The sequence below is a fragment of the Heterodontus francisci genome, chromosome 7 (genome assembly GCF_036365525.1).
Source record: "Heterodontus francisci isolate sHetFra1 chromosome 7, sHetFra1.hap1, whole genome shotgun sequence".
NCBI lineage: Eukaryota > Metazoa > Chordata > Chondrichthyes > Heterodontiformes > Heterodontidae > Heterodontus > Heterodontus francisci.
In genome coordinates this window covers 74,440,634-74,462,657 of record NC_090377.1, presented here as the reverse complement: position 1 = coordinate 74,462,657, position 22,024 = coordinate 74,440,634, and the positions used below count along the sequence as shown (strand labels likewise).

The following is a 22,024-nucleotide window of genomic DNA, read 5'->3' as shown; positions in this document are numbered from 1 at the left end:
CATTTTTGTTTTTCCATTTTAGGCTATCATTTCATTCTACTACACCTGCCAATCAATAACTGTAGTTATGCTCATGTAAAGTGCAGCAATTGAAATACAAGAACTCAATCTGCAGAGTTATAAAAATTGACTTTTTGTTAATAAAGTGTGCTTCAAAATGGCCACCAATGGTCAAAAGACCTGGCCTTCAGACTGTCCTGCTATCTGGCAAGGAGATAAGGATACATTCCAAACCTAAGAGGTGTCAAATACACCCATCCTGAACCCAAGAGGCATTTTTGAATTGAATGAGTTATTCTGAAACAAAGTAGGTGTGAAGTGGCGACATCCTGGGCCATTGTCAGTCACCACAGAGAGGAAGATCTGTGTCTCCCAACAGAGGCAAGATGTGAGAGACTTTTAGCTTAAAAGGTAGCTCTCTGGAGAGAGAGCGAGAGAAAGACCCAAGACAAAGTATCGCCAAAGCCTGTGCAGCTGGGAGAAAATCCAACTAGCCAAAAGGAAGGTGCCCTATTCTCAATTCTACATTTCAACTTGTGCACCAGAGAATTGGAAGTGATCCTCTATCTTCAAACTGAAGTTCCAACCAACAGAGAAATCTACAAACACCCCAGGCCTGCAACTAAAGAGAAATTGACCTCTGAGAAGATTCAACATGTTTACCCAAAACCCTGCTCACTTCAAACCACTTATCCCTTTTCCTCTCTGTCTGTCTCCTCTTGTTTGTGTGTGCGTGAGTGAATGTGTGAGTGGGTACAGTTGTGACAATTTCGGGATAAGGCATATTGCTCAATAAATAATGAATCGTCTGTTTTTAAACCCACAAGAAAACCTGTCGCTGTCTGTTTATTTGACAAACAAAGGGATTAAAAACCTAAAAACCTAACCTCAGGTGTAAGTTGAACAGTGGGGACCACCCACACCCCTCAGCACTTGGCTGTAACAAGTTGGGGGCTTGTCCGGGATCTGAACCATCAGATAAATGAGAGATTTGAAACGGGATGAAAATTGACCTCTAAAATTGTGGAAAAGTAAACAAACAGGTTTTGTTGTATTCTTCTGTTTTTTTCTCAACATTGCTAGAAACTAAAGAGATGGCCACATTTAGTGCTAAGGAGTTTGTAGAGCAGGGAGACTTATCCCATGATAAATTAAATAAATTAAATACTGAAGATGTAAAAAGCTTAGCTACAGAGGTGGGAATCACTTTTATACCAAAAGCAAAGAAACCTGAACTGGTGAAGATTCTAGCTAACCATTTTAAACTTACCCTTGAACCAGAAGAAGAAAGCATGGAATCAGAGTCTGAAAAAATAATTTGAGCTGGAATCCAGTTGCAGATGAAAGGGAAGAAAAAAAGTTGCAGTTGAAAAGAGAGGAGCTGCAATTTCAGAAGGAAAAGGATGAGAGAGCATTTCAAAAGGAAAAGGAAGACAGTGAGTTTCAGAAGCAGAAAGAGAAAAGAGAGGCAATATAGTTTGAGTTAGCAAGGCTGCAAATCCAAAATGAAAATGCCACAAGCCACTCAAACCTTATCCCCAATTCAGAACAAAACTTTGATGTACTGAGACACTCACGGTTAGTGTCAAAATTTAATGAGCAGGAGATTGAGTCGTATTTTATTTCCTTTAAGAAAATAGCTACCAGGCTAAAATGGCCAAAAGAATTTTGTACTGTCCTGTTACAAGGCGAGTTTGTGGGTCGGGCTCATGAAGCTTTTTCTCTGTTATCAGAAGAGAGTTCCTCTGACTATGAACAAACTAAAGCTTCAATTCTAAATGCATATGAGTTAGTACCTGAAGCATATCGACAACAATTCAGACACACCAGGAAAAGACCTGCACAGACTTAAGTTGAACTTGAAAGAATTAAACATATGGCTTTCGATCGCTGGATACGATCTCTAAAGCTAGAACCCACATATGAAAATTTGAGAGAAGTGATGGTGCTGGAAGAATTAAAAAATAGCATCCCAGTTAATACAAGAACCCACATTGAAGAACAAAGAGTTACAAGGGTAAGAGAAGCAGCAGAAATGGCTGACGATTACGAGTCAATACAAAAATCCCTAACTCAGAATAAATTTGGATCCAGTAACACTTACAGGCCAGGGAGAGACAGCAGTGATGCCGAGGAAGCAGAAATGGGCTCAAGAGAAAAGGTGAGTAGGGAAGGAAAACCAGAGCAGTCTCCAACATTTAAAAGAAGGAACCCAGGTGATAAACCAGTAGGGGCATGCCTGATGTGTTTCCAGTGTGGCAAATTTGGGCATGCCCAGGCCAATTGTTGGTATTCCAAAAAACCAACAGGAGGTTCTGCAATCAAGCCAGATTCCTTAGCTATGAAAGTAGTTAGCATGTGTTCTACAATAAATCAAGAACAAAGCACATACCAGAACTTCTAACAAAAAGGAAAAATGTCTCCATTTGTATCTGAGGCACCAAGCAAAGAGATAACCATTCTCAGGGATACTGGTTGTTTTCAAACCCTACTTGCAGGCAAGTTTACAGAAGTGCCACACGAAAGCAGAACTCATACCACGATATTGGTAAAAAGGCTTACTGGCAAATGCTTGAAAGTTCCTTTTAGTTAAAGTTGACCTACAGAGTAAGTTGGTCATCAGGGTAGTGATGGTTGGGATCATTCCGAGTTTACCAATGCAGAGGGTCAACCTATTGCTGGGTGTCATGCAGGCCTCTACCTGCCAAGAATGAGGTATATTATTTTTGTCATATGAACATTGATTTTAAACTGTTACTGGAGTGAAGAAAGGACTTGTTAAAAAATCACCAGACACTTGGCTGAAAAAACAATTTTTGCATACTAACAGACAGTGCTTGTAGAGACAAAGGAGCTATTCTCTGCTCCAATTTAACCCACAATGGACTTTGAGCACCAGGTATTGTCAAATAGGCAAGCCATATGTGAGGGAGATGCCTCACCTAACTGAAGTGCCACAGGGGAGTGCAGCGGAAGCTAGATACCACCTCCAAGCAGTCGTGTCCCAGAGGACATGGGGCAGATTAGGGAAAAACCCATCCCCAAATTAAAAGGAAAAGGGAAGGTGAAATATTCTAAGGTAAACAACACTTGTGAAAGCACCAGTAAACTAAAAGTGAGGTCAGTGTGGATGTGCCCACTAAAAATCAAAGGGTCAGGTTCTAAATCCTGAGCTAACTGAACCCAGCCAAAAAAGATTCAGAACTCACTAAGGACAAAATGCAGGTGGAGAACCCGGACGCCTCACGGGCTAAAAAATAATTTATCACTCACTATCACCCTAGAGATGAGAATTATCAACGTGTCAGAACCTGAACTATTAAACCCATGTGTTGCGGAAGCAGCAGTTAGGGGGTTAAGCACTATACAGGCAGTGAAATTTTCAAAAAACCAAGAGCAAAGCAGTAATGGACATTTGCATATTACAAGCCTTGGAACGGTAAAAGTGGGAACTGGATTTTTTTTTTTAAAAAGCATCAAATGTTCTAACCAGAAGCTTTCCTGGAGCAAAAACTTCAATGCCCAGAAATGAAAATGCTATTATAACCTCATCCAAAGAAAGGATGATATAAAACTTAAACTTGAACAAGAAATGGCTATTACAGACAATGCCAGTAGTAGCAGTTGTGAGATTGAGGTGTGGGTGCCATGTGTGCAGTGGTGTGACCTCTAAACCTTCTTTCTTTCTTTCTAAACTTGCGGGGGAGGTGTTACGCTAAAGTAAAGTGCACGATTGAAAATACAAGAACTCAACCTGAAGAGTCATAAAAATTGACTTTTCTTTTAAAAAAGTCATCAATGTGCTTAAAAATGGCCACCAAAGGTCAAATGATCTGGTCTTGTATATTCAAACTTTCATGCTGTCTGGCATTCAAAAGCTAAGAGGTGTCAAATACACCCATCCTGAACCCATCAAGAGACATTTTTGTATTGAATGAGTTCTTTTGAAACAAAGTAGGTGTGATGTGGCCACATCCTGGGCCATTGTAAGTCATCACAGGGAGGAAGATCTGTGCCTCCCAACAGAGGCAAGATGTGAGAGACATTTAGCTTAAAAAGTAGCTCTCTGGAGAGAGAATGAGAGAGAGATCCATCAAAGCCTGTCCAGCAGAGAGGTGGGAGAAAATCCAACAAGCCAAAAGGAGGGTGCCCTGCTGTCAATTCTACATTTCAACTTGTGCACCAGAGAATTGGAAGTGATCCCCGTCTTCAAACTGAAGTTCCAACCAACAGAGAAATTTACAAACACCCAGGCCTGAAACTAAAGAGAAATTGACCTCTGAGAAGATTCAACAGGTCTACCGTGAACCTCAAAACCCTACTCACTTCAAACCACTTATCCCTTTTCCTCTCTCTCTGTCTCCTGTATGTGTATGTGTGTGTGTGCAAGTGAAGACATGAATGGGTACGGTTGCGACAATTTCTGGATAAGGCATATTGCTCAATAAATAATTAATCTTCTCTTTTAAACTTAGAAGAAAGCCTGTCGCTGTCTGTTTATTTGACAAATAAAACACAAAGCGATTAAAACCCTCATAACAAAAACACTTGTTGCGGTCAGGTGCGAGTCGAACAGTGGGGACCATCCATACCCTTCACCATGTGGCCGTAACACTGTTGTACAATTTTTGCTTTTCGTAAAATTACACCTGACACATTGCATACTTTGTTTATCTTTACAGAAAAAGACAAACTTTGAAAAATACCATTTTCTCAAGTTGGTTGTCAGCAGAATTACAAGCAAGTCTTCAGGTTACTCCACACCTATTCCATTTAATAGGGAATCACTTTGGAATAGTACCTGAAGAAAAATGTGGTGCACAAGTTCATGATCACAAGTGGACAATGCATCAGTATAGATGTTAAACATATTACAATAGATGCTTCTTAAATTAATAAAAGCAAATGTTGAACTCTAAAGTTTGCAATGAGCACTTTATAATGCCAATTACTGTTTAAAATGTTATCTTGCAAGTAACAGTGGAAAAACAAAGCACTTGGATTTTTACTGAAACTAGCCACTGAGCAATTTTAGTCAATTATATTTAAATTCTATTCTGTTTCCAGAAATGCCAGTGTGCAAGTTTTAAGGGGGAAAAAGATGTTTAGCATTGCCTGTTGTAGCTTTGCTGCTTAAGGAACTTACTAATGTGCTGTTCATATTACTCCTCATCCTCATCCTGCCTCTATGGCAAATAATCCCCTAGTTCTTTCAATGGCAGCATTAAGTAGTACGTAACATACTACAATTATCTTGTCAATTCACTCCAGTTCATACTGGAAGGAATCACAGATAGGTCTAAACATTGGAAACATAAGGAACAATTTTAGACTGGCCCACCAGCAGGAACAAGGCAAGCAGGTGGTTAAAAGCGCTGTAGAGTACTTACCACTTTGTTCCTGCTGAGTTCCTGCCAGCTGCCATGTTGAATGAGCAGTTTATTTTATTGACCTAGGCACCCACCAGTAAATCCTAATCAGATTGGTTTCTCAGAACCACCTAAACAGCATATGAAGGGCAGTCAGCTGCAAGTAATTGGATCAGAGGATCATTGTGCTGTTTGGAGTGCGAGGAGGGTATCCAGTATCTAGATTACTTCTTTGAGTTTTTTTGGCCTTCCTTGCCCTCAGTAAGGCTTTATGTGCTTAGCATGTGTGCTACACTGGCAACTTCATTTAAATTGAGGAGCAGTTGAGTAAGTGTTGCAGCAGCAGCATCCTCAGTAACCAGCATGAACGGGAGTTGGGCCTATTAGAAGACAGCAGGAGAAGATGACTTTAGGAGGGCATACAGCATGCATAAGCTGAGTCAGTTTCTTGGTTCTAGGTGAAGAGTATTTCAGCAGGAGGCTCACACAGGCTGTTGCAGACCTCTTCAGCTTCCTGCAACAGGACATGCTGACAACTCTCTCCTCATCATGCCAGGCCTGGCCCCTATTGGGTGCATAGTTGTGCAGAGCAGCAAAGAAAGGAGCTGGCCTTTTTTGGCCCGTAGTACAGGCATTGGAGACGCTCTTTCAGCATGCCAATCTCCTGCTCAATGGTGGCTCATGTAGCTCAATGGCTGGCGTTGTATCTCTCCCCTGCAGCAGTGGTGGAGTCTCTCACTGGTGTCAGGAGCCATGTCTGCAAAGGATAGCCCTTATCTCCAAGAAGCCACCCCTCCATCTGAGCCAGTTCAGTGAATAGCGGTGGCAGCCGGGACTGGCACAAGACCCAGGAGTCATGGTAGCTGCCTGAGAAGCGGGCACACATTCGCTGCAAGCCTCTGCCATGTTCACAAACCAGCTTCACCTACATTGAGGGCTCCTTTAATGGTGATGGCTGCAGGCAGTAGGCCTGATGGCCGCATGAGTGCAGTCTATGAACATTACAACCTATGGTTCTCTGGCAATGGTGCCAGAACCAATGGCCCTCTGGGCCTGGCTATGAGTCCATCCTAAAGCGGACATACTCACTGGCCCTCTATGCAGGGCATTGGTGACCTCCCTGATGCTGCAGTGCACTGCTGACTGTGTGACCCCACAAAGGTCTCTGGTGGGCCCCTAAAAGGCTGCAGAGGTGTCAGGCTTGAGAACCGCTGCCACTATGAGGAACAAAGGCATGGGATGTCCACTGGAGACCATAGGCTGCAGGTCATTCTTGAGCAGGGCACAGAGATGTGTCACCACCCTCTCTATATGCACAATCTCCTCTGACACTGGTGCTCTGACATCTGATGGCATGTCATGTGGGGCCTGTAGATGCACGGCAAACGTAATGGCGAGCTCCCCTTGGGAGCTGCTGCTCATGACTGGGGGCCTCTACGTGGATCACACCTGCCTGCTGGTATTATATCTGGCACATACGGATCCTCATGTGCAGAGGATCACATAATGTAGGATGAGCCATACCTATTTCCATGTTATAAATAAAGTTGAACCTGGCATGTATTCGAAGGTTCCTAACAGGGCATGGATTGGTGTTGAAGGGGACATCAGTTGCTTTCCTGGATTATCTATGTGGCGTGCCATGGCATTGCCCATCTTGGCCAACACTCAGATTGGCACAGCGTGACCACATCAAGATCCTACCAGCTAAATCGATTGCCCCCACCACCCATATAATCTTAATGCTCCTGCCCTTTCTGGCACCCTCCCCACACACAGGGTGCCTAGTATGCCATTGCCCCCCTCACAAACACAGAGCGTACACTATTAATGGAGGGATGGTACACAGTACCTCCCTTCATGCCAGCACAGCTTTCCCTCCAGTAATCCCAGACCCCCTCCCTTTAAGAATGCAGAGTGCAACCCCTGTGTATCCCCCTCCCTCCTAGAATGCAGAGTGAGACCCCTGTGTATCCCCCTCCCTCCTCCCTTTAAGTAGTATGCAGAGTTAGACCCCTGAATATCCCTCCTCTCTTTAGGAATGCAGAATGAGACCCCTGCATATCCCGCCCCCCCCCCCCCCCCACTTCCAGAATGCAGAGTTAGATCCCTGAATATCTCCCCTCCCTCCTCCCTCCCATAATGCAGAGTGAGACCCCTGAATAACAGAACTTACCTTCGCTGGTGACAACTTCTGCCTCTGAGGACCTGCCGGCTTTTCAAATCATGAATGGGACGGCATGTGACGGCTGCCCCTTCAGCGAAAAATCCGGAAGTGTCAGTGGAGAGGCAGCGGGCTGCATAATCAGCAAAAGTAAGTACTCTTTACCATATGCTAATTGTGGTGTCGCCGCCGGTAGTATGCGATGGGCCCTTCTTGACATCGCCGGTCGTGGCAGGCCTCTCCCCACAGCATTTTATCAGCCCCCGCGCTGCGACCCGCAGTGCCGAGGGGCCGATAAAATTCAGCCCATATTCTTTGATAGCATTACAGTGTTTGCATATATTTGACTTTTATTATTATTCTATTATTTATGTAGAGAAGTAAAGAGAATGTTGTACTCAAATTTTTAACACATAAAAACACTACTGTGTTTCAGGGGATATTCCAGATTTGTTCAATGATGATGAGGCAGATGGTATTATCTCTACCATGAGAATGGAATTACGAGGTCTTGGATTATTGGACACCAGAGAGAATTGCTGGCGTTTCTTTATCGACCGGATTCGGCAACAGTTAAAGGTCATTTTGCATTGTCCCTATTTACTTTGTTAATTATAAATAAAGTCCAATATACTTATTTATATGCCATCATTAAAATTTAAATATATTTCTATCCAGAAAATAAGTTGTGCTTTTGATTCCAATTTTAGAAATCCATGTATGGCATAAGAACAGCTATGTGGTGCAATTTTTGTTTGAACAAAAAAGAATGAGAATACATGTTTTTCTCTTATAACTAAGGAAATACAAACAAAATCCTGTACTATGTCATCCCACATTTCAAAGTTCCTATTCTTACAATTTTATTAGGGGATTGTTAATTACAGGAAAAAATAGTCATTTCCCATTTTTATTATTAAGCCAACAGTCAGTCATATTTTATTTATTATTGTAGTATTTAAATATTTGTCAAGAATCAGAGAGAATGCAATTCTATCTTTCTGGTTGTATATTCCATAACAAAATATTTTTGCAACATTATATTGAAGATATTATAAATTGTGGATTCAATTTTTCTGGGTTTTATCATTTGCATAGGTGCACAAACAAAAATATTGTTGAATTGATATTTAACACTGAAATTGACAATAGGTGTCAAATTGTAATACCTCATTAAGGTCTGTGAAGTGGTCTGCAACAGAGATTGATAACCTATACTGTCTTATCAATAACAGGCAAGTGTGGTAAACTGATTGACAATTTTCAATGTTTCAATTATTAGCATTTCTCAAAGTAATGTTAATATTTTCTTTCATTTCCATTCTTCCTATTTAACACAAGTAAGTTCAAGGAGGGATGATTTATGAAATTTTGAATAATGCAATTACAAATAATGCATTATGAAATTATTTATTTAGTAACACAACCATGGTCCAGCTTGTTAACACATTTTGCTGCAAGATGAATTCTGTTAAAAAAAAATACACAGCAGGGGATTTGGGCATGGGGGGATTGTGAGACCATTTAACCTCCGTCCATTCATCTGATGCAGGCAGCGTGCAAACTTTGTACTGCCTGCTCAATTACAGCATTAAGGGCACTGTTCAGTGGCTGCATGCCAGAGCAAGGAATGCAAAATCGTGAGAGGCTAGCACAAGTTCAAACTAATTTGAACCACTTGAAACCAGTCCATATCTCTTAAAAGGGAGGGTATTTTGACTGGAGCAGGTGCTGGAAGTGGCTGGGGAAGAGTGTCTGACCTTCAAGAAGTGTGACGAAAGTGCAAAATTGGAGAGAACGGACTCAAATATTTTCCAATGCAGCACTGGAGCCCATGGTGCAGGAATTCGACAGAGAAGTCCTCTATCCACAAGTGAACAGGAGGTCCTCTAGATAAACACTGCAATGGCAGTGGGAGCAGATGGTTGTGAGGGTCAATGCCAGCAGTCTAGCCCTGAGGACCTGGGTGCAGTGCCACAAGAAATTCAATGACCTCACACAAGTGGTCAAGTTTGTGAATGCTTCTTCAAATGCCATATCCCACCAACAGCACTACTAGCCTCACACACTGCTTAATGAACTGCACCCTTATCATTCACCTAACAACAATATCCATCAATCACGACTCATATCTCACATTCATAGCTTCATCTCACCCTCATACACTTAGCACTGCTGCAAGTTTCACACCCACATCTCATAGCTTACACACACTGCCAGATATCCTACAATGACAGTCACATCAGCCAAACAAATTGCACCATATTCACCAGCACACTTTCCCCTCTCTTGTAGGACAAGATGATGTACAACTGCAGGCAGCAAGAATGAACCAGTGGGGTCAGGCATGCTTGCTGCCTTCACTCTGATGAAGAAGATGGCACTGGCCACCACTGGAGTAGCCATGACTGAGGCTGTGGCCAGCAGTGGGCCTGAAAGCATCAAACATGATGATATGCTCATATCCAGTTCTCCTTCTCACCTCCCACTTCCCCTTCATCCCATTATATATAAGCTACAGATGGTCTAAGCATGCACCTCTTGTTTTACACTCCTCCCTTCACCACAACCCTACCTTTGTGCCTCTCTCCTTAGATATCTAAGAACTGCCATCTGGCCAGACAGTGATGGAAGAGCAGGAAGACAGTGATGAAGATAAAACACCTTCACTCACATCACACTCTCAGCCACCAGCTCAGATACTGACACTGCACATAATTTAGAGGCTAACTTAGAGGCAGAAACTGCATGTGGTGAGATACTGGGCACGGTTGGCTGCAACGAGCGCAAAGGGTAGCACAGGTGCAGCTCACTGGAGGGCGAGGCTGCACAAGAGTTCTGTTTCAGAGGGCTCATATTAGGATTTTGATGGGGTGGCCTATAGAAAAAGGCTGATTGGTATGCACACACAAATGCTTGGTGCATAGGCAGGCCTACCAGAAAGCCTGTAGTCATGCTGAGGTGGTGCAGTCCAAAGCCGGGCCACTTAAGGTTAAACTGCTCAAGGTCATCCTGCAAGGTCATCTGCAGTCACCCTCATTGAATGTCAGCAGCCTTCCACCAGTCATACTGCAGCCACTGGGGTAGCACGAGGACAGGCAAAGGTGCAAGGAAGATATACACTGAGGGTGATTAGTTGATTTTTATATCGAATTTTCGATGGTTTAATTTATAAAGTTGGTTTGGACTGTTTGTTTTGTGGTGGCTTTTATTTCAGCATTGAGGCCAAGAGGCTTTTGATGGTTAGTAGCAGAGGGAAGGTAAGCTATGGGACTGCTGGGAAATTGGGGTTTCATTCACTGGTATCGCAGTCAGATGAATCATTTGACTGGAAAGGGGCTATGTTGGTTGTCTCCTCCTCTTCCCCCTCCTCAGCTACTCGCTGATACCTGGTGGCAAGGGCTGTGCCCTCATCATGGTGAGGTTGTCCATGATACAACAGATCACGACAAATTGTGACGTGCTCTCAAGAGTACTGCAGAGCTCCTCCAGAGTAGGCTAGGCAATAGAAGTGTTGGTTAAGCACCCCAGTTATCTGCACATTGATATTTCATATGGCAGCATGGCTCTCATACAGTTACTGGCTATGTGTGTGTAAGTTGTGCACCAGAGTCATGAGCCAGGTGGTCCATGGATAGCCCTTGTTATCCAGTAGCCACCCTCTGATTTCTCATGGTGGCTCAAATGTTGATAGTACAGCAGACTGACACAGAATAAAGGCATCATGGCTGCTGTCACAATAGTGGGCATTGATCTGCATGATGCACTCAGTATGATCATACACCAGTGGACCCCTTTGTGGTGGTGTTACATCTCTGAATTTACATGCGGCAGCCACAAAGCAATGTGTTCTGTCAGGGGACCTCCTGCCCCATGGGGAAGCCCAGTATCCTAGCAAAGCTACCTGCTTGCTCTGCCTTCTTTTCTCTATGAAAAGAGAGAATGCATACAGATAGTTAGTAACCTCCCTATTATAACAATGGACCATGAATTGCATGATATTGGAGCAGTCGCCTGCTCTAACCTGGAAGGAAATTGGCGCGAAGAATTTTAAGGCCATGGTCACCTTTACAGCCACTGACAACATCATCCTCGTTCTGTTCTGAGGTTGTAGACCTGCCAGCACCAGGTGGCAGATTTCTGTGAATTCCTTAGTGATACAGAAATGTTGCACACACTGTTCCTCGCTGAGGTTGAGATGGAAAAGTGTTCCCTAAGATCCTGGGTGAATATGGCCTCCTGCTGAGTGCCCTTCTCCTACTCTTCCTCCCTTTATGAGCTGCTTGTCATCTTCTGTGTCGCCTCTGCTTATTCTCCCTGTCATGGAGGCCAAGTGGGATAGAAACTACAGCACCCACGGCAAGGATCAAGTGATGTGAACAGAACCCTTGAAGTCAGAACCAAGGCCTTTACCATGTGCTGCAGCACTTCCTGTAGACTTCACCAACTTTACTGCAGTACAAACCTGCAAACACTTCTACTAACTCAGTAACAGCTGGCAGAAATAAATCAGTAATTAACATGAATGTCATTGATGATCCCTTAAATAAGGGTTCTTCCTGCTGCTGCTGAATGCATATTTAGCTGTGTGAGATTAACAGAGGGCATTAGCTGGAGTGTTCAGGTTGAAAATGGCATGGTTAGAGTCAAATCAACGTTACATGCGGACTAACGTCACGATCTGCCGACTCTGCTTATTTCCAGTGCACACTCCCAGCGCCCATACTAATGTCATTACCAAAATGGCCTCCAGTGTGGCCAGCATCAGAAGTGTGCACGTAGGGCTGGATTTTGTAGTCCCGGGAGTGGTGGCAAATGAGGAACATGGCAGCCATCCCCCACAGGACCCGCACTGACGTGATTACACAGCAGGCGGCCAAATAATATATTGACAGCAGCCCCACCCTCCAATATCGTGGCAGGGGCAGCCTCAGCAACGCTGTTCTCAGTGTCACGTATTGACAGTGCAGTTGCTGCCTCCAGTTTTAAAAGGCTGTCAGCCTGCAAACAGCACACCATAACGCAGAGTTCACCCCTTCTCCCACCCATACCCATCAGAGTGCAGGGGTCACCCTTTCCCCACTTCAGTGGCGCCAGCTTTCCCTGCACGGGATAGTGAAGGCACGTGAGTGCAGCACGTTGCGCTGAAGATTGGGAACTGAAGGTAAGATTGCTGTGATTTATATTTTAATTCATGCAAAGATGTAATTTAGATATGCTAACTCGGCTCCGTCGCAGAGTGGCGGAGGGTCCGCCATGGAGCTTGTCCACCGCCAGGAAGATCTGCCCGTCAATCCTGGTGTCAGGTTCCATGGCAGCGACTACCGCTCTATTTTTCCTGCCCTCTCCCTCCACCCCACCACGGAACCCAATGTTGGGCTGGGAACAAAATCCAGCCTGTGGTATGGACACTATTTTGGACCCAAAACGGCACCTGTAGCACTAAAAATACAGGTGCAACACAACCGAATTTTGTGGGCAAGTTAAATATGAGTACATTTTCTAACCATTTTTGCAATATGATTTGGAATCAAATATTGTATTTAGAGATACATTGCACCATATTACTGAGAAACCCAAATAATATTGCAGTTTGCCTCAGCATTTTCTACTACTTTATATTATGTGTTGGGAAGGAGGACAATTTGGCATCTTTGAAAGTTCGAAACGCAGATGTTTCCCATTACATTTCTCTCTGCAATGATTGCTGTCTCAATGACTGCTTTATTACAGAACTGGAATTGAATTCAAGGCTACTTAAAGTCCTAAGGACATCTTTTTATTAAGTTTCCCATCAGCCTATTTTCCATTATGAATGGTGGCAATTTCCACAGGGCATCTTCTGTTCCTCTGTTGTAACTTTGTTATAAAAGCCTCATAACCCCAGAAAAATGGCGTAAATAATTTTTCTAGGGTTTCTGTAGCTATTCCTCCAAAGTTATGATGGACAAGCCGAGAACTGGTAAAAATTCATTCCTATTGTCCGGAGAGCATACTTACGGAGCTGGCTTATTAATGTAGCAAATTAACTCTGTTTTTACTCCTATATCATTAATGTTGACACTTGTGTCTCTCCTGACTGTATCTTTCCCATGCAAGACATTCTTCTAATCATCAGTTGAATGTATGGAATGCCTGACTAGATCCTCAAAAAGTTCATATTAATTTCTCTTACACATAAGTTGGATTGTAAACATCTATTTTTCAGGTTGTTCTATGCTTCTCCCCTGTGGGTTTTGTTCTTCGGTTGAGAGCAAGGAAGTTCCCAGCTGTGGTAAACTGTACAGCCATTGATTGGTTTCATCCATGGCCTCAGAGAGCACTGGAATCTGTAAGCCATAGTTTCATTGAAAAAATTGATGGATTGGAGGTAAACTTAATATTATTTGTGTGTTATATTGTGCAAGATGTTGTTTCCAGTTTATCACCTACAGAGTTATTTAATTATGATATGAAAAACTGATTTTCCCCTTCCAAGCCTTGTAGACCCAATGAATGATAAATAAGCCAGCAACTGGTATTTCATTCCAGGAGCACAAATAGCACCCTGCATTGCTCCAATGAAATGATTCTGATGTCGTTGCCAATTGTTGGGTTCAAACTTCAGTCAATACCTTTATCCTAAATGGACAATGACATTTTTTCCTTGAACTTTACTAGTTTACATATTTTTCCATTGTACACCAACAATTTAAAGCATTTATTGAAATATACAACAATCAACCAACAGTTTCACAAAGAATAAAAGGATTTTTTATATTAGTGCTGTAATAATATCCACTATTCAGAACTTTTCCAGGTATAGTAGAAGAGTTCAGGTTAGTCTACTGTACATTATAGAAACAGATACTGAAATTTTACAGTTATTAATATCATTCAAAATGAAGTTTTTGTATCCATAACTAAATGCTCATACCAATGTGACACCTCTGGATGTTTTTGCGTGTGCAATAAGTCATAGTATGGTTTAATTTCTCATAAATGCAAATAACTGCAAGCTTAAAAATCTTAGGATCTAACTTGGAAATACAACTTTTTCACCCGTGGAATTTGAAAATCCAACCTCTGAAAATCCTTTTCATAGTGTATGCCTCTTGTCTTAAATGCATAGTTATAAACCTTAGTTTTTATATTAGATATTTAGAGTCCTTCATGCACTTATGGACTCCAAAAACTCTTATGTTGTTCTTGTATAATAGTTATGCACCATGCAGAGTTTTATGCTGCATTGAATTTTATATTTACATTCCTAAGGAACTTAAAAGCTATTTTTCTTCAGAGAAGTTGCATGTTTGTTAACTTTATTTGCATTCAGATAAGGTAATTTAAATTTATTGCTTGTCAGGCTTAAATTGACCCCATATTTTTTAATAAGTCAAGAAGGGTGACAGTTAATTTATCTAAAATGGGAGCATATTGTCCTAGACTGGGAGGCATGTATTAAAGAGTTTTTTAAACACTCTTTTTAAACACTTATGATACAGTGTGCATTAGTGTGAAAACTGAGTTTAGAATATCCTATTAATGACGAGTTACCAATGGAAATAAATAATTCATGATGAAGGAAATTACTCTAATTAGCAAGCAGTTCGAGTCCTTTGATAAAACCCAGCTCTAATTCCGTGAAGGGCAGGAAGTGCTGTCATCAGTCAGCCCTGAAAAGATTAGCATCTATTATGAATGAGGTTAGGCACCCTAGTGAAGCCATGTGTGTCCTGGAGACAAACTTAATATGTTAAAAAACGGGACACAGTTAGTCTCACCAACACACCATGACTCCTGCTGAGCCATTGTGTATAGGTACAAGCACATAGCCACAGTCTGATCATTCTTTTCCTGTCCATCATTCTGACAACTGTGAAAATACATTTTCCATGCAAAGTAGAAATAGGGCAAAAAGTATTTGTATAACAGCAGGGCATGTCAAAGAGTTTGTTTGATTCTTCAAATAAGATCTTTGAAATGGAAGCTTTATTATTCCAGAAGTGTTGTGTGTTTTTAGTATTGGAATGCAGAATGTAGATATGCAGTAAAGTAAAAATATATTCCATATAATTTTCTTTTGCAGTAGATAAAAGATTTACATTTTTGCTGTTTTCTATCATAGATAAATACTGTCCAGTTTGTGTAATTTTCAATGTTTGTTTTGTAGCAGTGTATATGCCAAGCTAAAGTCCTATAATTTGATTTTTGCTTCATAAATTCTATCTTTGTTGAATCCCAAACATTTGAAGTGGATCATCAGTTTATAGTGTATTGATACTGCAGGCAAGAAATTTGCTAGCATATTATTAGATCATAAGACTATCTAAACAATTATATCATTCATTTGCACTCAGAATTAAGGATTAGATAACTGTTAATATATTTTGGAGTTATTTCGTAGAATCCTTATCAAAGTACCTAATATAGTAATGGCTAAAGTTAAGTATATTTATAAATGCAAATACATACACATTTTATTGTTATTTCAAGCACATCTCAGTATGTGAGCTATTTCTTTAATGTAGTATTAATTTATAAAATTAACATTTACTGTGATCAAATTTAGTAAATTTCTGCAGAGCACTGAGAAAAGACTAACCTAAAAAAAGCATTAGGTATACCCGTAAATACTTCAATGTAGGCTATAAATGCGGATGCATTGTATTTTATAGTTTATAATAAACATTTCCCCATTATTCTGTTTCTCTCCTAGCCTGAAATGAAATCTTCTATTGGTCAGTTTATTACTCATGCACACATCAGTGTGAATGAAGTCAGTGTGAAATATCAGCAGAATGAGAAACATTATAACTATACCACTCCAAAAAGCTTCCTAGAACAAATTAAATTGTACCAAAATCTGCTGAATAAGAAGAGAAAAGAACTAATGCAGAAGAAGGAGCGACTGGAAAATGGTCTTCAAAAACTACAGACTACAGCTTCACAAGTGAGTATTTGAAACAAAATTATCATGGACATAATTGCACTGCTGAATGGATGAGAAAAGGTATACTTGGTATTTACAAAATTTAGCAGGGATTAAGTAATTTGGATGCCGTGACACACATAAGCAAGCCAAAAGTGAGCTTTCAAGTAACATCCGTTACTGCTTTTCACTGGTAGTTTTTCTCATGTGTATTTGTCTCTATTGGACTTGTAGAGAAATGTAAAACATTGAATGTAGCCATTGAGGACTGAAAATAATTAAACTGTTTCAACCAAGACACAAAAGGATGCTTTACAGTTCCCCAGACACCAACTGCTTTTAGTTTTCTGACCCCAAAGATAATGAATTATTATATAATAAAATTTAAAACTCAGTTACCATAGTCTGCTTTTTATATTTTAAACAGTGCATGTCTTGGGTTTTAATTATCTAGGTTGAAGATCTGAAGGCAAAACTAGCTGTTCAAGAAATGGAACTTCACCAAAGGAACAAAGATGCTGAGGCACTGATCACCAAAGTAGGGCAGCAGACTGAGAAACTGAATCAAGAGAAGGCTGTTGCAGATGCTGAAGAGCAAAGGGTACATGAGTGACTGATGACTGTTTGTCCAGCAAAGGTTGCAAGAATATGAATTTTTAGAAGCTAAAAGTTGCTGAGAATTTCAACATAGTCCATAAAATTGCATACATCTATAATTAGTTATCATTAAAATTGCTTTCAGCCAGAATTCTTTAAAAGTACTAGAAAAATGCTTTGCGAGATGGACAAAGTACCAGTCAAAACATAAAATACAGGTGTAAAAATATGTGAAATTATACTTATTGATCAGTTTTTATGAATCATTGTCTAAAGGCATTTCCATAAATTACCTATTATTTGGTTCTGCATAATCCAGTTCTTTTCTATTGGAATAATATTTAACATTGCATTTTTAAAAGCATAAGAGGATTAAAAAGTACACAATACAATGTTGTAGTAACATCTTTAAAATTGGAAAAATAAAACCCAACAGGCAGATTTACAATGTTATTTTAAGACTTTAAAAGAAAAATAACAAAAGCTATTATATGATTTAGGAGAAAATTGACGACAATAATTTGCTAGTGCAAAGTTAAACTTTAACCAAGTAATTATATGAAGGGTAACAATAAACCCTCTAATCATTCATTGACAAAGTGTTGTTGCAGGTGACTGCTATCCGAGCAGAAGTGTCAAAGCAACAACAGCAATCTGAAGAAGACCTCGCTAAAGCTGAGCCTGCGCTTTGTGCTGCAAATGCTGCCTTGAACACATTAAACAGGGTATGAAGACAAGGCTACAATGTTTGCAAGAGGTGATTCATTAGCATTTTTACCACATTGCATAACTTTTTTTTTGTATTTATAGTCAAATTTGACAGAATTAAGAACTTTTCCAAATCCACCTGCAATCGTTACCAATGTTACTGCTGCAGTGCAAGTGCTTTTAGCTCCTAATGGGAAAATTCCGAAAGATCGAAGTTGGAAAACTGCTAAAATATTGTTGAGCAAGGTAACCTAATATTAATAATCACATGTAAATGCTACTAAGTTTACAACATTAAATCTATTTCAAGTAAGCAATTTAATCAAGACACTATTAATGTATATGTGTGATATTTATAAGAACCATATAAACACTGCAGCTTTTCAAAAACTGCGTAAGAGTTCAACATGTTATTCTTTTTTTATCTTTGCTGGATTTAGAATCAGATTTTTCACATTGCCACAAAGAATTCAGTTGCAAATAAAATGCCGCCCCCCCCCCCCCCAGAAGATGTTTCTGACTGTGTTGTAGATTTGTTTTACTTTTTTTAAAGTGTAATATGAATAAGGGGGTACATTTACAGTAGTATGTGTATAGAAGAAATTCACTGATATTGACCACTGTACAGCAAATATGTAAAATTGATATCACATACTTATTTTTGTTGATAAAGCCTGCAACTTAATATGTGAAGAAAATATACTAAATATCACACTGAAAAATCTTTGGTCTGGAAACAAAATCATTAACAGGCAAATTATTCTGTGCAGTCATAATCACAGACTTTTATAATTGATTCTCTTCACACTATAGGGATGCTAATAATTGCGCACAAGATGACTAGCATATTGATTTATGTGTTCATGAAAATATGAGTTAGCATATTATAATAGAATTGTTTGATATAAAATAAAAATTCTGAACATTATATAGTTTAGACTTCATATTTGGTTCTTTACAATGTCAAGTTCATATATATTATATCCGATTCAAGAAAATCCCTGTTAATGTCTTGATATATGTGAAATGTTACCGAACATCCATTTGCTATTTTCATAATCAGTGATAGTATAGTCAGTTATTATGTGTTTTATCTCTTCTTACTTATTGCATGTTAAAAGATTCAATTTCAGAATTGTATTTAAATCAAATTAAATTTCAAGCTTGAGAATGCAGTTCTGCCATTTACTTCTCGGTGTATACATACAGAGCTCCGCTAAAATATATAGTTCTAGTTTGTAACTAGTTTGGAGGTGTTTAACAAGAATATGGTGCTAACTATATTTTTTCATTTGATGCGACAGTGGCAGTACTTGGGATCAACCCCCATCATCAATATGCATGGTCAATATCTCACTGCCACACTTTGAACGGAAAGACGATGTTTATGAACACAATCTACTGAAATATACATTTTTAGGCTTCATAAGAACATTTAAGACAATTTGCAAACTAACACAAATGCAAATAAAACCTGCAAGAGTTATTGCTAAAATACTTATACAGTTAACAAATAGCAGACTTAATGCATTTTAATTTAATCAATTTGATTTACATTTCTGTCTAACAATGTAGTTCTGTATGCTTATCCCTGGGGCTAGGTTTTGAAACACATCTGCAATCATTTTTTATTGTAATTACTCATTCCCATCATTAACAATAATTATTTTTGATCCAACCTTATTAAGTAGAGTAAACATCAGTACTATAGCCCTGAAAAAGTGAAATACACAGCATGACTTTGTCTCATATCCCTACAACTAAAAGAAACTAAAACAAAAACAGACATCATTAAATCAAAATTGAAATTTCAGCAAATAAAATTTATTGTTTTTGTCTAGCAATCTTAAGCTGCAGTTATTCTGCAGATACCAGCCTCAGCCAGTATCTCAAGAGTTTGATGTACAGTTGAAAAAACAAGCCATGCTGGTGGTTGCACCTCACTAAGGATTGCACTGAAATCCATGACAAAGGAGTCCTTGCAATTCATGCTTAAGAGACATTCAAGAAGCTCCACTTTATTGCTTTATTTTAATGTTGGGAGAGCATGATAAGAGCATTACTTACAGCAATAAAACTGCAAAAAGTATGTTTACGAAGTTCTCAGAGGACACTGTATAATAAGACCTTGTATCAGGATTGTGCAGGCTGTGATTTTACGATTCTTGTCTCAATGCACCCAGGAGTCAGATATCAGATGTGACTTAATCTGCCATTTTTGCATTGATGAGCACTTTGCACTGACATGTGGTAGTACAATGGCAGCCTTATTTGCTGGGAACCTAGCTAGATTGGCAATAATAGATTGAGGTCTCTGAAACCAACTAAAGTGAAGGCAATCTTAAAAGTGCTTCACCATGTTAAAATATTGTTATAACTTTCAGATAACAAATGCTTATTTCTCTTGCTTTGTTTATTTTTGTACAGAGAAGGTAGTTAAGTTAATTATATGCCATTCACCTGACTTGGTTTAAATTTTGTCTCAGGTGGATGATTTCCGACAGGCTATTGTTAACTTTGATAAAGAACATATCCCTGAAACTGCTATCAAAACGATAAAGGAAGAATATCTTAAAGATCCTGAGTTCAATCCAGAGTTTGTGCGAACAAAGTCATCAGTTGCTGCTGGACTCTGTTCTTGGGTTATAAATATTATTAAATTCCATGAGGTAGGGAACTTAATAACTATTTTTAACCAATTTTCAGGTTGCATTAAAATCTGTTTTATCGATTTTTAAAACAATTAGCTCTGAGGTTTTTATTAAATCTAGTTTTGTGGGTATTTTCAGAAAACATTTATGTTGAAATAATGGCTCCTGAGCTTTCATTTATCCCCCACCTGTCAGTGTCACCTCCTTAGCTAATGGGACCTAGTCTGTTACTTCAATATTGCAGTATTCACAACCGCTTTTATGGCCGAATTGCTCTCCACATTCCTCCTCTAAATTCGGATATTTGTATCTGAAAACATATCCTTTGATTGGGTGAGCTGAGAGGAGACCCCAGATAGAAAACAATGTCATTGAAATAGTTCATTACAGCCATGTCACAGTGCCTTCCAACCAATTAATGTTAGGTTTTCTGGGTTTTGTCAGTGTTACTGAAGTAAACACCAACTTCAGTTTATTCCATCTAGTGGCACCAAACTCAAAAATTGGAAACATTAAAAATGTTTTATCAGAAGAAAGAAAGAAATACAGATACTGTAAAAGCGTAGAGGTAAAAAAAAAAATCTATTCCTACCGACAAGTGACGCTTAATAAAAAAAACTATAAAAAGAGATTGGCCCAGATTTTACGGCCAGTAGCGATCAAACGATGTTCGCCATTCATTGCATTGACAGCTGCCCACAGACTTTTTGTGGGCTTTTGATTGGCAATATGGTCATCAGAAATCTGATGCAGCGCAGTGCCCTATACAGGCAATCTGGGACCTATGTGAACAGTGTGCCTCCTCAATCAATCAGATTGTGTTTCAGTAAGGATTCTACAAAGGGGAAAATTTTATTTCAGCATACCTGCTCACAGCAGCACATTACAGAGGTGTGGAGGGATGCAACAGCAGGTTGGAAATCCATTAGTTTCAGCAGTGGCCTTTGCTGTGGCTGTTTAACTTGGCCACAGTATTAGTATCCCGCTTCTGGTTTCCTCACCAATGATAGACTACAGGCATGATGACAATCCGCAGCTGTCTATTGAAGGCTCTCAATTAAAAGGGACTTTAGCAGCAACCAGAATGGCTGCATCCTGCATTTTTTCTGAAGGTTGCAGGAAGAGGAATGATGGCAGGAAGACATGGGAATGCAGTCCTCCAGTTCTCTGACTTTTCCTTGGAGATGCTGCTGGAGACGGTAAGGACCAGAAGATCCGCAGACAGGATGAAGAGGCCAGCCATCCAAACTAAACAGATGTGCTGGAGGTATCAGAAGTTTGAGCAGCAGCCCATTTCAGCTGGACTCAGTGCTGCAAGAGGTTCAATGACCTAATGGGGGCAAGAAAGGGAGTGACATAACACTTTCAGATGCCAAACATCCACACTCCCCAGTATTCCCATGCACAGCACTCCTCAGAACAACACACCTTGTAGCTCCACTCATTCCTCTCTCTCCAGGGACCTCCTCACATCCCCATCTGAACAGCCAACACACACATTCCTCTTAGTGTCAACTCAAACCCATCCTTCACAGTCACCCTCCACGAATATTCTCATTCCATCCTCTCCACACATTCCACTTCTCACACTCATACTCTCTGCTTTCTCTCATTGCAAGAGGGG

General features: G+C 40.1%; 1 protein-coding gene across 1 annotated transcript in view; it reads left to right on the top strand.

Moving 5' to 3' along the window:
- dnah9l (dynein, axonemal, heavy polypeptide 9 like) overlaps window positions 1–22,024 on the top strand; it is a 563,466-nt gene that overhangs the window by 348,089 nt on the left and 193,353 nt on the right. Inside the window, exons 55-61 of the mRNA XM_068036275.1 lie at window positions 7,970–8,112; window positions 13,742–13,903; window positions 16,232–16,465; window positions 16,899–17,045; window positions 17,653–17,766; window positions 17,852–17,995; window positions 20,236–20,418. Coding sequence (XP_067892376.1) covers window positions 7,970–8,112; window positions 13,742–13,903; window positions 16,232–16,465; window positions 16,899–17,045; window positions 17,653–17,766; window positions 17,852–17,995; window positions 20,236–20,418 — 1,127 coding nt within the window. The remainder of the gene's footprint in view (window positions 1–7,969; window positions 8,113–13,741; window positions 13,904–16,231; window positions 16,466–16,898; window positions 17,046–17,652; window positions 17,767–17,851; window positions 17,996–20,235; window positions 20,419–22,024) is intronic.